Source organism: Natrix helvetica (assembly GCF_964273705.1).
Source record: "Natrix helvetica genome assembly, chromosome: 3".
In the NCBI taxonomy this organism is placed as follows: domain Eukaryota; kingdom Metazoa; phylum Chordata; class Lepidosauria; order Squamata; family Natricidae; genus Natrix; species Natrix helvetica.
In genome coordinates this window covers 50,756,754-50,771,211 of record NC_138549.1, presented here as the reverse complement: position 1 = coordinate 50,771,211, position 14,458 = coordinate 50,756,754, and the positions used below count along the sequence as shown (strand labels likewise).

The 14,458-nt window shown below is 38.3% G+C and overlaps 1 protein-coding gene across 3 annotated transcripts in view; it reads right to left on the bottom strand.

Annotated features, from left to right (window-relative positions):
• Window positions 1-14,458, bottom strand: part of MBTPS2 (membrane bound transcription factor peptidase, site 2) — a 59,398-nt gene that overhangs the window by 6,675 nt on the left and 38,265 nt on the right. The window contains exons 9-10 of one of the 3 annotated variants that reach the window (XM_081947983.1): window positions 10,883-11,084; window positions 8,373-8,448 (exon numbers count right to left, since the gene is read on the bottom strand). In XM_081947983.1, coding sequence (XP_081804109.1) covers window positions 8,373-8,448; window positions 10,883-11,084 — 278 coding nt within the window. The other 2 variants (XM_081947984.1, XM_081947985.1) reach the window with 2 other exon arrangements.

Here is a 14,458-nt window from a genome sequence, read left to right as displayed (position 1 = left end):
AATGGGGGGAACCTTTTTTTTCTCTTTTTACCACAACTGCAAGAGAAAGGATGGTTGAACTGATTCTACTCTAAACTATGCATGGGAACTTTGATTTTGTTGTTTCCTGACCACCTGTACTGGCTGATCCAATATGGCCAACTTCCTCCTTCTTCCTTTTCTTTATGAATGAGACTCCTCCCTTGGAAAACTTTATGGCTTTGAACTAATTTCCACCCCAGAGACCTCCAGGAGCCTCTTCAAATACGTTTTTCCCCCGGATTTGGAATATTTTGATCCATCTATCTGCTCGAGTTTTGTATTAGACGATTTATTCTCCTTTGGACTTGCTTGCCTGGTGATCCCTACCAGCTGTGCTTTCCCACAGACACCATTTCTTTCTACCAAACAATAACTATCTCTGAGCTTCATGATGGGTCCAAAGAAGTTACCGCCTGGAAAGGCTTCATCGGCCCCGACATCTTCTACGTCCAGCCCTATTGCTCACCAGTCACAACTGGGATCTTTTTTACAACCTAAAGCCCCTGAAGAGAGTGCAAAGGATTTGTCCATTCATCAGATGCTTCAATCCATCTTAAAGGGACAGGACGAAATGAAAAAACAACTGCAGGACTTAAATGAACAGCTCAGAGAGACGAAAAAACAAACCATACGGAATGAACAGAGGATAGGTGTACTGGAGGAGAGTGCGGTTGAGATGAGAGACGAGCTGAAGACAATCCAAAGGGTGAATGTAGAATTTGAGAATTATGTGATAAAAATGGAATTTGAAAGGATGTCTTTTTTCCTTAGGTTCCAAAACGTGCCAGAAGTTGAGAATGAAGATCTTAAGGAGATTATGACCACAATATTAGCAGAATATATTAATAGAGATAAACAACAGCTTTGGTGGGATATTGACCTGATCTATAGGATTAATTCAGCCTACGCAAGAACACACAATGTTCCAAGGGAAATTCATGTTAAATTTCTTAGAAAAACCACAAGAGATGAGGTTCTAGCTCAAAGGGGAGGACCATTAAAATATAAGGATAAAGAAATAACCATTCTTAAACAGATCCCAAAGAAAGTAAGAGATAAGAGAAGGAAATATTCCTCTTAGCAAAAAAATTATACAATAATGGGGTCTGGTTTAGGTGGTTGTTACCAGAAGGCATGTTGATTTTCTGGGAGGGCAGTAGAATTAGAATCAACACAGTTGTGGAAGCAGAGGCTTTCACTAAAAAACACAGTGCTCTCTTAGGTGACATGGGGGATGTTACACAAGAAACAAAGGAGGGAGGGGCTGAGGCTCTGCCAGTGGATGTGGGGGAGTATGCGACAACTAGAAGACTCAGATCACAAAAGTGATTTGAAACATTATTGCAAATGTTGTTACAATGTACCTTTATGGAAGTGATATAAAACAAAATGATTGAAACATACTGATGATTTTGTGTTAAACTTAAAACTGCTAATACCTATGTAAATGTTGATAATTTTCTATTTTTTTGTAAAAGTTGTGAGACCTGGGGGGGCTTCTCCCCCCTGCACGATGTAGCTGTCAAAATGTTCTATAACCTTTTAACCCCTTTTCCCTGTAAAACTTTAAAAATCAATAAAATTTGGACAATTAAAAAAAATTGGGACTGTCCCGCAAAAAGCGGGACATCTGGTCACCTTACCCTCGCCCCCCCCCCCTGATCAGGAAGAGTTTGTTTTTACTATGCCTGTTTCTGGCAAGCCTCAGCAAGACTTCTGTAATATCAGGCAGAAGGCTACTGAGCCGTATCCTGATTTTATTAACAGACTGCAGGATGCTTTAAGACAAGATAGACAATTCTGAGGCTCAGATGGAGTTGTTGATGAAATTAGCAAAGGAAAACACTACTTCCAAATGCCGAAGGGCAATTATTGGTCTTGGGAACAATCCTGAGTTGGCAGATATGATTAAAGTGTGTCAAGATATAGGAACAGCCTCTTGTCAAACTAATAAATTGGCAGCTGCTTTATAGCAAGGCAGCAAGCCTCAAGGAAAGTTTTACAACTGTGGTAAACCTGGTCATTTTTTTAAAAAAAGAATTTTATTGGTTTTTAAAAATTTTTGGGGAAAAGGGTAGGTGGATATACCCCCAAAAAAAATTTTGGGCAGCTCCATCGTGCTAGAGGTAGGAATCTCTCCAATTCTCACAACTTTTTACCGAAAAAAAAAGATAAAAGATAAGCAGAAACAGCATCTTATTATACATTGTATCAACCATGTGTTCAATCATCTCTTCACTACTTCTTATATTTCCGTCCTCTAGGAGGGCACTATGTTTTTTAATGAAGGCCTCGGCCTCCATGACTGTGTTAATTCTAATTCTGTTTCCCTCCCAGAAGATCAGCATTCCTTCTGGCAATAACCATCTAAACCAAATTCCCTTATTATATAATTTCTTTGATAAGGAATACTTCCTCCTCTTATCTCTTATTTTTTTCAGAATTTGCTTAAGAATGGCAATTTCTTTATCTTTATGTTTTAGTGGTTCCCCCCCCCCCCCCCCCCGAGCCCCTAGAATCTCATCCCTCGTGGTCTTCCTAAGAAATTATAACATGTACTTCCCTTGGAACATTATGTGTTCTGGCATATGCTGAATTAATCCTATAAACCAGATCCATATCTCACCACAACTGTTCTTTATCTCTTTTAATATATTCTACTAAAATTGTACTCATAATATCCTTAAGATCTTCATCTTCTGTCTCCGGTAGGTTCTGGAATCTGAGAAAGAAGGACATTCTTTCAAGTTCTATCTTTGCCATAAAATTTTCCAATTCTATATTCCCCTTCTGGACTGCCTTAACCTCCTCCCTCAGTCCAGCCATACCCTCCTCCAGCACACCAATTCTGTTTATTTTCTGTTATTTGTTGCTGCACACTTTTAAGCTCATCTCTAAAATCTGCTACCCCCCTTTTCAACTCATTTTGTCCCTGCATAATAGCTTGAAACATTTGAGTAATGGATAAATCTTTTGAACTCTCTCCAGTTTTTTCTTGTAAAAATGATGAATTTTTTGTCTGTTGAATCATTGGACTGGATGTAGAAGAAGTTGGTGCCAAGGCTGCTTTATCTATAGGTGGTTTTCTGGGCCCCATTGTCTAAGTTCAGAAAGAGTAAAAATCTTTTGCAAAAGAAATGGCGTCTGTGAAACGCACAACCGAGCGAGTCCGAGAAGACAGGCAAATCCAAAAGTGAAAATTAACCCTCTGTCACAGTTCCAAGCCAAGAAGTCACTCAAAAAAAAAAAAAGGAAATCAAATAGTCCAAATCCAGAAAGACCACGTAATAGGAGAGGCTCCAAGAGTCCTTCAGAGGGGATAATATAAAGCCAGACTTTCTTCAAAGGTAGTTTCAAAAGGCAGACTTCATTTATAAGTATGAAGAAGAAGAAGGAAGAAGGCCATTTTGGCGCCTCCTCAGGATCAGGAGCAAAACATTCAAAACTTCCATAAAACTTTCAAAACAGCTCAGCAATCAGCTCTTGCAGTTATGATATAAATCTTTTCGCATAGTTAGTTCAAGTGGCTAATTCAATTTTTTGCTCTCTATATCCATTCCGAGATTGAGAGACAGTCCAAATGCCGCTTTGCCTGAGAGGGGTAGAAGAAAAAAACCACCCCCCCTCCAATCTTCCTACAACTTGTAAAAAAGCCGCTACTCGTCAGTTAAAAGCAATTAAGGAGATTGGAGCAAATTTCTCACCACCAGCACTTCAGCCGCTGCATGCAGTTAACTCTTTCCTTCCGAAATCCATTCAGCAAAGGTGCTGTTATGCACCCCCTAAGCTCCCTGGCTCCTAAGGCGAAACTGGAGCCCCCCCCCCATGGCTGCCGCCTATCCGGGGGGTTCCAGAAAGCCGCCCTACAGCAGGTGGTCCCTCCAAGACCCCCTGTGCTCCTAAAAGGAGCCCACCAGAGAAGCGAACAGCAGACCAATGTCCGTCGCCTTCGGAAACCGGAAGTGATCTCTCGTAAACCTGGTCATTTTAAAAGGGAACATTGAAATCCAGGGAGGGGGTATGTCTGCAGCCTCCCGCAGCCCTTTCTATCAAGGGTCAAAACCAAAAGCAAAATGTCCAAAGTTATTTCGTTGGTTGATTTACACATTTACTTAGTTGTTCTTTGTCAGATTTATGTTGCCGAATTGAATCCTTTTCGTAAGCATTATCCATCGGCTTTGGTAAATCATTATATGAATATTTTAATTGGAGCCCCAAAGACACAACATAATTGGCTTCAAGAAAAGAAAATGATTTAATTGTCTATGGGTTGCAAATTGCTCCAAGAAAAAAATATAACTGCATGAAATGTTGCAATCTTTTCTTGCTCCAGTTTTTCTCTGTTTAATTGTACATGAAAGTATTTTGCTAATTAATTTACAGCAGTTGCTGTGGACCTTTACTTGGGGTTGTCCATATTTTTCTTTGCCAGCACATTTATTCAGTTCTTTATTTGATTTATTGACCAAAGGAAAACACCCCAAAGATTTGATTTCTTTTGTAGCGCTTGCCACAGTTGAAAAGATTAATGATGTTTTGTGCATTCAGTTTATAGATTGTATTTCTTTTAGAGACTGCCAGCTAACTCTTTTGATGTTTTCTATTAGTAAGCTGCCTGTTGCTGAATTAATGATTTTAGGACGGACCAGGGCTTGTCGCAGAAATTGGACTGATTATTCTTTCTATTCCATAATATGATTTTCAATTTTATTTTCAGAATAATTTATCTCTTCAGTGTGCTTTAACTGACTAGGCTGTACTTCATATCATTTGCCTAAAGATCCTCAGTTTGCGTGTTTAATGACTTCTTTTCCTGTTCATCTATTGCTTTCGTTTTCTCTGCTTTTGCAAGCTTCTACTGTTTTTTCAGATGGAGGGTGGACAAGAAGAGCAATTGCTTACAAGGACTCTCATGATAATACCTGGAAGTTATTCTACACAGCAATGCAGTTGTCTCCACAACGTTCAGAATTTGCTGCTGCTATTTTAGCTTTCTAAACCTTTTTTCGACAGCTATTTAATCTAATTTCTGACTCGCATTATGTGTGTCAATTTATTTTTAATTTTCCAGGTGCTTACATCGCACCCAGGATTGATTCTAATCTTACTGCTGTGTTCTTAACTTTGTAGCAATTACTACAAGACCAAAAGCATTTATATTTTGTTTCTCATATACATAGTCATTCATCTCTTCCTGGACCTCTCTCTAAGGTACCATTCAAGCAGCTGCTGCTGTTCATGTTTTACCTACTCTCTTTTCAGATCCATTCTTTAATCACTCTTTTTTCCACCAGAATGCCAGGGAGCTGGCACAAACTTGCCATATCCCACTCGACCAAGCCAAGCAGATTGTTTCATCTTGTCCCCAATGTTCTGGGGCATCTCCCTCTGGCGACACAGAAGTTAATCCCCGTGGTTTGGCCTCTAATCAACTATGGCAAATGGATGTCACCTATGTTCTCTCTCTGGCTCCCTAGAAGTATATTCATTTATCTACTGTTACCTATTCAGGAGTGTTTTGGGCCACATTTCAATGAGGAGAAACAGCTAATTATGTCATCTTTTTTCAGCCATTACTGCCTTGGGCAAACCCTCCTCTTTAAAAACTGATAATGACCTGGCCTATTTTTCATTGGCCTTTTTGCAATTTTGTACAACTTGGAACATTGTTTTAATTCATGGGCTTCCTTACAATTCCACAGGTCAAGCCGTTGTGGAATGTGCTAATTGGTCCTTTAAGGACTGTCTTCACAGACAAATAAAAAAAGGAGGGCTCAGGTACCCAATCAATCAATTTGGCGTACCCAATTTGGCGTGGGTAACATAACAGTTTAAAAAAAAGGTTTGCCTCCCCCTCTAGGGGGATGAGGCTATGCTCTGCTTTCTTTTACAGGATCTTTGTGGATTCTAGCATGTTGTGTTCGTCCAGCTAAGGATGTCGTGATATCAGTCCCCGAATCCGGTTCCAGAGATGATCAAGATGACTCTACAGACAGCACAGCGGCCAATATAATCTTGTTGGACCAGCTGTCCAGTGACGTGGGGAGATGTGAAAAACCTGACCACCAAAGCAGCAACGCGTGGAACAAATCCCTGAGAACTTATGCGCTGCCATCTTTGCGGTTTTAACTGCCAATTCCTTAGTCATCATTTATGTTTAATTGTTAATTGCTGCCCTTTAGTGACAACAGCTGTCATTTCATTTCATCCAAGCACTCACTTGAACAGAGAATGAAGCAAAACCTATGGGTGCAGCTAGCTAACATCACACACATTGATGTATTTTGCTTATCTGAATGATATGACATGGAAAATTTGCTTTCTACATGTTTGGTTCCTGTTTGTACCTCACCTGCACCCCCTGATGTAATTGCTTTGTATACACCCCAATGGTAGCAGTTCCTGAAAATATAACATGCGCAAAAATAGTTAATTGTACATCTTCAAGTAAAAAACCTCACTGTTTTTGTATTAGTTCACCTGCTTGAAACTGTACAGCTTTTGAGGAGACTTTTTTTTTCACTTTGCTTATGTTTGGCTCCCGCAAGGATGTTTTTTACATATGGTCAAGAAACTTTTAATTATATTCCTGCTAATATTAGTGAAGCACAGTGTTGTCTCAGCCAGTTAATTCATGTTTTACTTTCTAAACAGCAACTTCACTAAAGTCGTTCTCGACGTGGAGTCATGCTAGACAGCAGTTGTGACTCTGAGACAGCTTTACTTAATAAAGTGGAATATGTAGCATTGGCTATGTTTATAGTGGGTGTGCCTGGGTTTGCTGCTTGCGCTTATCTTAATATTAATGCTGTTGCGTGTAATTTGGCAAAAACCATTAATGCTACTTCTTTAGCTATTTTAGTAATTAATGTGTTGTTACAATCTTTCAGATGAATCATGAACCATCTAGCACCAGCTCAATATTTTACACAATTTGGCCTCTGATTTGAAAATTGATACTTTAGGATCTTGGTGGGAAAGCTTTTGGGTTTGGTTGCCCACAGGATTATTGGAAAATGTCCGTTATTTAATTATTATTTGTGCTATTTTGATTGGTGGGTACCGTTTTGTTCAGTGTGTCTTCCCTCTCTTTGCAAAATATATGTATCACAGCTTTTTGCCCTAAAACCCTCTTCCATACTGCCTCAGGGTCAAGTATATGCCCTGTATAAGTAATTGTAAGGATGTTCCTCTTTTGATTATGATTCTTTTACTAACCCCTCTTACGATGCCTTGTCTAACAAAATAAAAAAGAGTGAGATTTAGAGGTTATACAAAGGTTATATACAGACATGCGCAGCAAAATGCCATGATCTCAGTAACCGGTTACCTCAACATCTATGACCTCACCTAATTAGTAGCCAGGCAGTACCAGGAACTATTGTGTTAAGATTCTACCCTGGCTGGGATGGTTTTAGAGATTGACAAGGAGAATGTACCAATAAGATGCTGTTGCTACCTATGCTCTTGCTTTGCTTGTTGAAACTGTATAAAAGCCAAATAAACTCTGCATAAGGCAGACAGACATTTTGGACACAATCTGCTGTGATGGATTTCTGAGACCAACATCTATCTCCTTTCCAAATTTTCACTGAAAGAAGTGTATCTTGTTTTAAATGACTGAAGTGAAGATCATGCTTCCATAGCTATGTTGACTATCCCACTAAAAATGGAATCCCTGATTCAATGGACTCAAGTGGTACTTGACACGCTATAAGAAACCCCAAAGTGCTTGGTATGTGGAGATCTCAACATTCAACTTGACAAATACAGCTTATTTCAATATCTTTAGGCAGAATGTTTTGAAATCTAGTCATGAGACAAGCCACATACTTAATCTGTTTCTTATCATAAAAGGAAGTCAGTAAATTGTTTTTTCCAACAAAAAATAATTAAGCTGCTTTGCCCACTTCCCATGGACACAGCCATCAAGAGTTGCTATGGAATTAGGAGCCATATAAATTTAATAAATAAACAAATGCATTTATTCATGCTTTTCAAAAAAATAAAATGCTAACATTTTAATTTGTAACTATTTGTTCATGCTTTTACTGATGTTTTTACTGTATCTTTGTAAGCCATTAAGAAAATGGACAGGTATAATTTTAAATATCTACATAAAACATGTGCAGAAAATGTTAGGTATATTTTTACTTTTACCATTTCCTGCAACTGGATTGTTTAAATCAAAATCTTACATCATAGCCAATAGCTTCCACCCCCTTAAATAGGCAAAATAAAGAAGAGGCTGTTCAAAAGGTAAAAATCAAATGGCTATGGTCCTGGAATTTTATATCCATGATATTCCTAGTGTCTTCTCTCAAAAGGTCCACACAAATATGAAAGGATACTTGCAAAATGTTTCCATTATTAAAGGAAGGTCCAAAGTTAGAAAGCTGTATCGAGGTACAAAGCTGCTGAGGCTCACTTAAACAAAGAAAAAAAATTCCAAGTCTGTTACAAAATCAAGGAGCATTTCAACACAAATCATATCTAAATCTCTGTTCACAACAAATACAACTTTTTGTTTCATTCCCCATGATGTATGGTAATATCACTTCTATAACTATGTCATATTAATAGTTGGTCTATATTTTGTGAAAACAGCAGATCTAACACATAATACACTTGCTGTTGTTTTACGATCAAATGTCTATAGAAGGATAATAGACATGCAGCTGATCTTTGCATCTGAACATCACATATGCATTTTAGTAAAAGAAAGGCAAAGACAAAAACATGAAATACAATCCATATCAACTACCTACAGCATTCATGTCAATAGGTATGTGGTACTTACATAAAGTGCAGGTAGTCCTCGACTTACAACAGTTCATTTACTGACCATTCAAAGTTACAACAGCACTTTAAAAAGTGACTTATGACCATTTTTCACACTTAGGACCACTGCAGAATCTCCAGGGTCATATGATTTACATTCAGATGCTTGACAACTGGTTCATAGTTATGACGATTGCAGTGTCCTGGGGTCATATGATCAACTTTTGTGTCCTTCTGACAAGCAAAGTCAATGGGAAAGCCAGATTCATTTAATAATGGTGTTACTAATTTAACAACTGCAGTGATTCACTTAACAAAATGTAGCAAGAAAAGTCATAAAATTCATTTAACAAATTTCTAATTTAGTAACATAAACGTTGGGCTCAACTGTGGTCATAAGTAGAGGACTATCTTTAATGAATAAATACAGGTAATCCTTGAGTTATGACTGTATTGGAGCCTTCCCATCATGGTTGTAAGTCATGATGGTCATAAAATGGATCATTGCTTGACAGGACCCACTGTATGATCTTTTTTGTGGCAGTCATTAAGTGAACTTCATGGTCATTAAGCAAAACAATAGTTCACTTAAAGGGCATTTTTGCCAAAAAACAGAAGTAAATGCCAGGTTTGGCAAAAATGTTGTAAAACACAGTCACGTCACTGCAGGAAATGGTGATAAATGCAGGCTAGTTACTGAGTGCCAAAAATGCGGTCACGTGAATGTGGGCATGAGGGCTGGCCATTGGGACCAGATTGTAAGTACCCCACGGAAGCGTATCATAATTTCAAACAGTTTCCAAGCAACCAGATGTAAGTCAACGATTATCTATAAAAGGAATCCATTCTGTTTATGGCTAAATATTGAAAAGTCTATGTTGAGATTTGTTTTTAATGTCAGTGGTTTAAAGCTGAAAATATAAACTTTATGACATTCAAAAAAGTCTACATACATGCAGATTAAGAAACCTCCTTTACAGTACAAGTTTATATTGCACAAATAATTTTGTGAAAAAATTAGGGCTCAGTATCTTCAGACAAACTTTTATCAGAATGCTGAAATGACAGTAAATGACAGAAGAAACTATGAAAAAGTATTTATTAGAACATCTTGTAGCAATATTTTCATATTCCTGAGCCAGTTTCTCAAAATTTTCCTGCTTCTGTTAAGAACCAATGATCAACATACATACACATGTATAAAATAATTATTTTTCAGAGTTTATGAAATGTTTGCTTACAGAATAAGCTTCATATTAAGCAGGTAGGCTTTTCTGTAACTGAAGTACATATATTTAATTTGCATATATGACCAAATACATATACATCAGGGGTGACATTCAAATTTTTTCCCTACCGGTTCTGTGGGCGTGGCTTTGGGAGGTCCTGTGACTGAGTGGGCGTGGCCAACTCAATGTCACTCATGCTCATGCCCTCAGTCACATGACACTTCCCCCACCAAGCCACACCCACAGAACCCGGTAGGAAAAAAATTGTGCATGACAACGAGAAGTGCTCATAATGAATGCTGTGGCAGAGAGAAGCTGAATTTTTCTCCCTCCATTCAGAGCAAAGCTGCTGCTCCCTTTATGTCCACCCCGCCCCCTCCCTTCCAGGGGTCAAGTACCTTAAAGGGACAGGCTGCAGCAGCTCCTCTGTGAATGGAGGGAGAAACATTCAGATTGGGTGGAAGGACCAAGCGAGCGGCAGGAAGAGGTGACCATGCGGGCAACCGGGTCAACCAGGGGTGATTTTTACTGGTTTGGCGAACTGACTCCAATCGTCCATACTGGTTTGCCCGAGCTGGTCTGATCCGGTTGAATTTCACCCCTAATATACATACAATCTAAATGAAAATATATAATTTTGATTACTGTGGAAACAGTATCGTTATCATTAATTCAGTAAAAAAACTGTAATGTCTGATAAGCCTTAACATTGAAAGAAAGAAAGAAAGAAAGAAAGAGAAAGAAAGAAAGAAAGAAAGAAAGAAAGAAAGAAAAAACTAGCTAATTGTAATCTATATATTATGTATTTACCTGCTCAAATTATGTTAGCATCCTTGCCAAGTCATACATACCTGTATATTGGAGATGCAGTGGATGACCAACGAACAGCATATCAATTTGAGGAGGATGCTTCACCCTTATGAGCCTGGTATAATTCTCCAAGGAAGGTGTCACACACGTATTTGGGATAAAATCCTTTCGGCAATCTTTGTTTGTTTGGCAGAGCTGACTGTCCTCAATAGTTTTCCGGGCTGGCAAACAAGCATACAGGGTCTGAAATTTAAATAAGTATTAAATGTATGCTATTGAAAAACATTCACTGTATGTAGGCCTTGACAAGCTAGATGGAAAAAAGGAAAATTACATTTTAGTTATTTTACATATTCATTATCACTTGCTGAGAATGAGACTTCTACAAGCTCTACAAAACTGAAACGTCCACAATTTCCAGGCAGTATCTCAAAAGTATTAAGGATGTCAAATGCAACAATATGCTGTAAACATAAGGTTATATTCCAAACGGCATATATGACTAAATAAATTACTTAAGGAAACATTGAGGAGAGATGAGAGAAAAATCCAATTACAAGAGAGTTGGAAAATATAGAATCATTGGCCCACTAGATTGGCAACTCTTTTTGGTACCAGATAAAAGTGTAAAAAGTAAAAAGCGTTGGGCTCTTTGGTTTGTTGAGCTTGGCTGCTTTCTTGCAGGCATTTCCTTACCAGACAACATAACCAAATGAATGGGAGAATGGAATTAGCTGGCTATTGGTCTTCCTTCCTTCCTTCCTTCCGTCCTTCCTTCCTGATTTATTATGGTATTGTTTCTTCTTAGACTGTTTGTGTGGTACTGTACACTTTACAAAGTCTAACAAGGATGTCTTCTGAGCCATTTGCTTCTTCTTTGAGTAGGTTGTATCCTTTACATGGTATAGATTGACTTTATTGGTCGGTTGACGGCTGATGGTTGTACATCAAACTAAATTTGATTTAGTTTGGGGTGTCAAACTCAAGGCTCAGGAGCCAGATCCAGCCCGCAGGGTACTTAGATGTGGCCCACGGGACCACCCTGAAAACAGTGAAGGACCAGCCTGCGGTGCTTCTAGTGAAAACAGAGCTTGGGAGGCCCTTGCTCTGTTTTCACTGGCAGAGGATTGCCGGAGGCTGTGGCACTGAAAACAGAGCTCGGGAGCCGTTTTCTCTGGCAGAGTGCTCGGCCCACCACAGGTGCCCCCAACACAAGTTATGTCAAATTGGCCACCCCCACCCCAGCCCTCCGAGGTCAAACACAACCCTGATCGAGCCCTCAATGAAATCGAATTTGACACCCCTGATGTGCAGTATCAAGTTTCCCAGCTGAAACTGTGGTTGAATTTGTCTGGGTGCTGAGGCATTAATGATTTTCATCATGTCTTTTGATTACATGTCGATGCATTTTGCCAATCTTCTACATGTTTGTGCAGCATAGGCCTTACATCATACAGTATGTTTAGATGGTGTTTTTTTAATGCCTGGCTCTTAAGGTTTGCTTAAGATGTTTTGGACTGATTTTGTTTGGATTATAGTGATACTGAGAAGTTATAATTGCCTTTTGGTTGCTACAGATATAGGAGTATTTAGGGATTTTTAAAAATAGGTTGCTATGGTTTTGTTGATATATAGATTATATAGCCAAGCACTTTTTAATGAAGTTGTGAGGGTGTCTGTTGTGTTAAAAGATATTGTACATATAATGTGTTTCCTTTTTTTGAGGTTCCAGATACTGCAATGCATTTGCTCATTTTCCTCTTGAGGACAATGTTGCTTGTGGGCACTATGGATTGATTTTCAATAATCTGGATTTGTGGTCTTTAATTGCTTCATCTATTGAGGAGAATAGTAAAGCAGGAGAATTGTGTTTCTACTTTACATTTTATTCCTTTATAGATGTTGTTGTCTCATTTGTCTTCTATAACTGTTCCTTTTTAATGATAATAAAAGTGTCATCTACAGAATGGGTTCTCTGTGTAGGAGTGCTATTGCTTCTAGGCATCACAGACTCATGAATCCTGAAAGGGGAGATTCCATGGGTGTTACTTCTGATTTTTCTGTATATAGTTGAACTGGAAGAAATGAAGCAAAGGTGATTAAGTTCCATGAACCTGGTATTTCAATTACTCTGTTCTCTGTAGAGTTTGGTATGTTATGTAGTGCTGTTGCAATAGATTCCTTTGCTATTCTGGATCTATTGTTGTGAAGAATGCTGAACATCAAATGAAACCATAATTTCCTCTTTTTAATAATTAGGTCCTGGAGGCACTGAAATGGAGAACTGATATCCATTGCCATTATTAGGTGTCCAACATTTTTGTGAGTTCTTCAGTAAATTGTGTATTTGGTTCCTTGGTAGTTATAGTGAATCCTGCACTGTGCAGGAGGGTGGACTTGATGAACTCTTAAGTCACTTCCAACTGCATAATTCTATCTTTGGCCACTTGGTTGTAAATATATATTTTGAAAGATATTATGCTGTGCAAATTTGGCTTGGTGTGCTTTCAGATATTTGAAGATAGCCATGAAGTTAGCCATCATGCTTTTGATAAGATGGGTGACTACATGAATCAGATGCTATTAGAAACCTCTCTTAACTTTTATTATCTGCAACTTTGGTAAGCATTCCTTTGACTCCCTCCTCTATATCATTGATAAACATGTTGATGTAACACCCTACTTAAGGTGCTTCTCCAAGTACAATTGACAGTGTTTATAACTACATTTGGAGTATGATCCTTGAAGCAACTGTGGAATTGTCAAACCTATATTTGACCATTTTCTTAATAAGGATGCCATGAGAGGTTTTGGCAAAAGCTTTGCTAAAGCAAAGATATAATATACTGTATCCATATTTTCCCAATTAACTAGGCTAACAATATGTATTAGTTACAAGGTGGTTATTATGTGTTGGTAATCTGTGGTTACCATAAATTTAAATGGAATGGATGGAATAGAATAGAATGGAATACTTTAATGGCCAAGTGTAATTAGACAACAAGAAATTTGTCTCTGGTGCGGAAACTTTTAGTGTACATGCAAAACAACAGATTAATAATAATAAATATAATAATGATATCAATAAGGTAGAGGAAAAGATGAGAAGGATAATAATAATGCACCCAAGCCACATGGATAAATATACTTAGATATAACATAATACTGTGAGAATTAGATGTTCAGCAGAATGATTGCAAGAATGGAAAAATTGTCTCTATGTATTGTTGTTTTGGCATGAAAGCCATGCAGCAGCATCCTGAGGGAATGATTGAAAAAGTTTGTGTCCAGGATGTGAGGGGTCTTTAGATATTTTCTTAGCTCTCTTTCTGACCCATACAGTACCCAGATCCTCAATGGAAGGCAGACTGGTTGAAATTGTTTTTTTCTGCATCCTAACTATCCAATTGCAGTGATTCACTTAACAACTGTGGCAAGAAAGGTCGTAAAATGAGGCAAAATTCATTCAACAAATGTTTCACTTAGCAACAGCAATGTTGGGCTCAACTGTAGTTGTAAATTGAGGGCTACCTGTAAATAAATAGATATCAAATTGGTGGGAAGGTAACAGCACTCCATGACTTCATGCTGGCCACATGACCACAGAATGGCTCAAT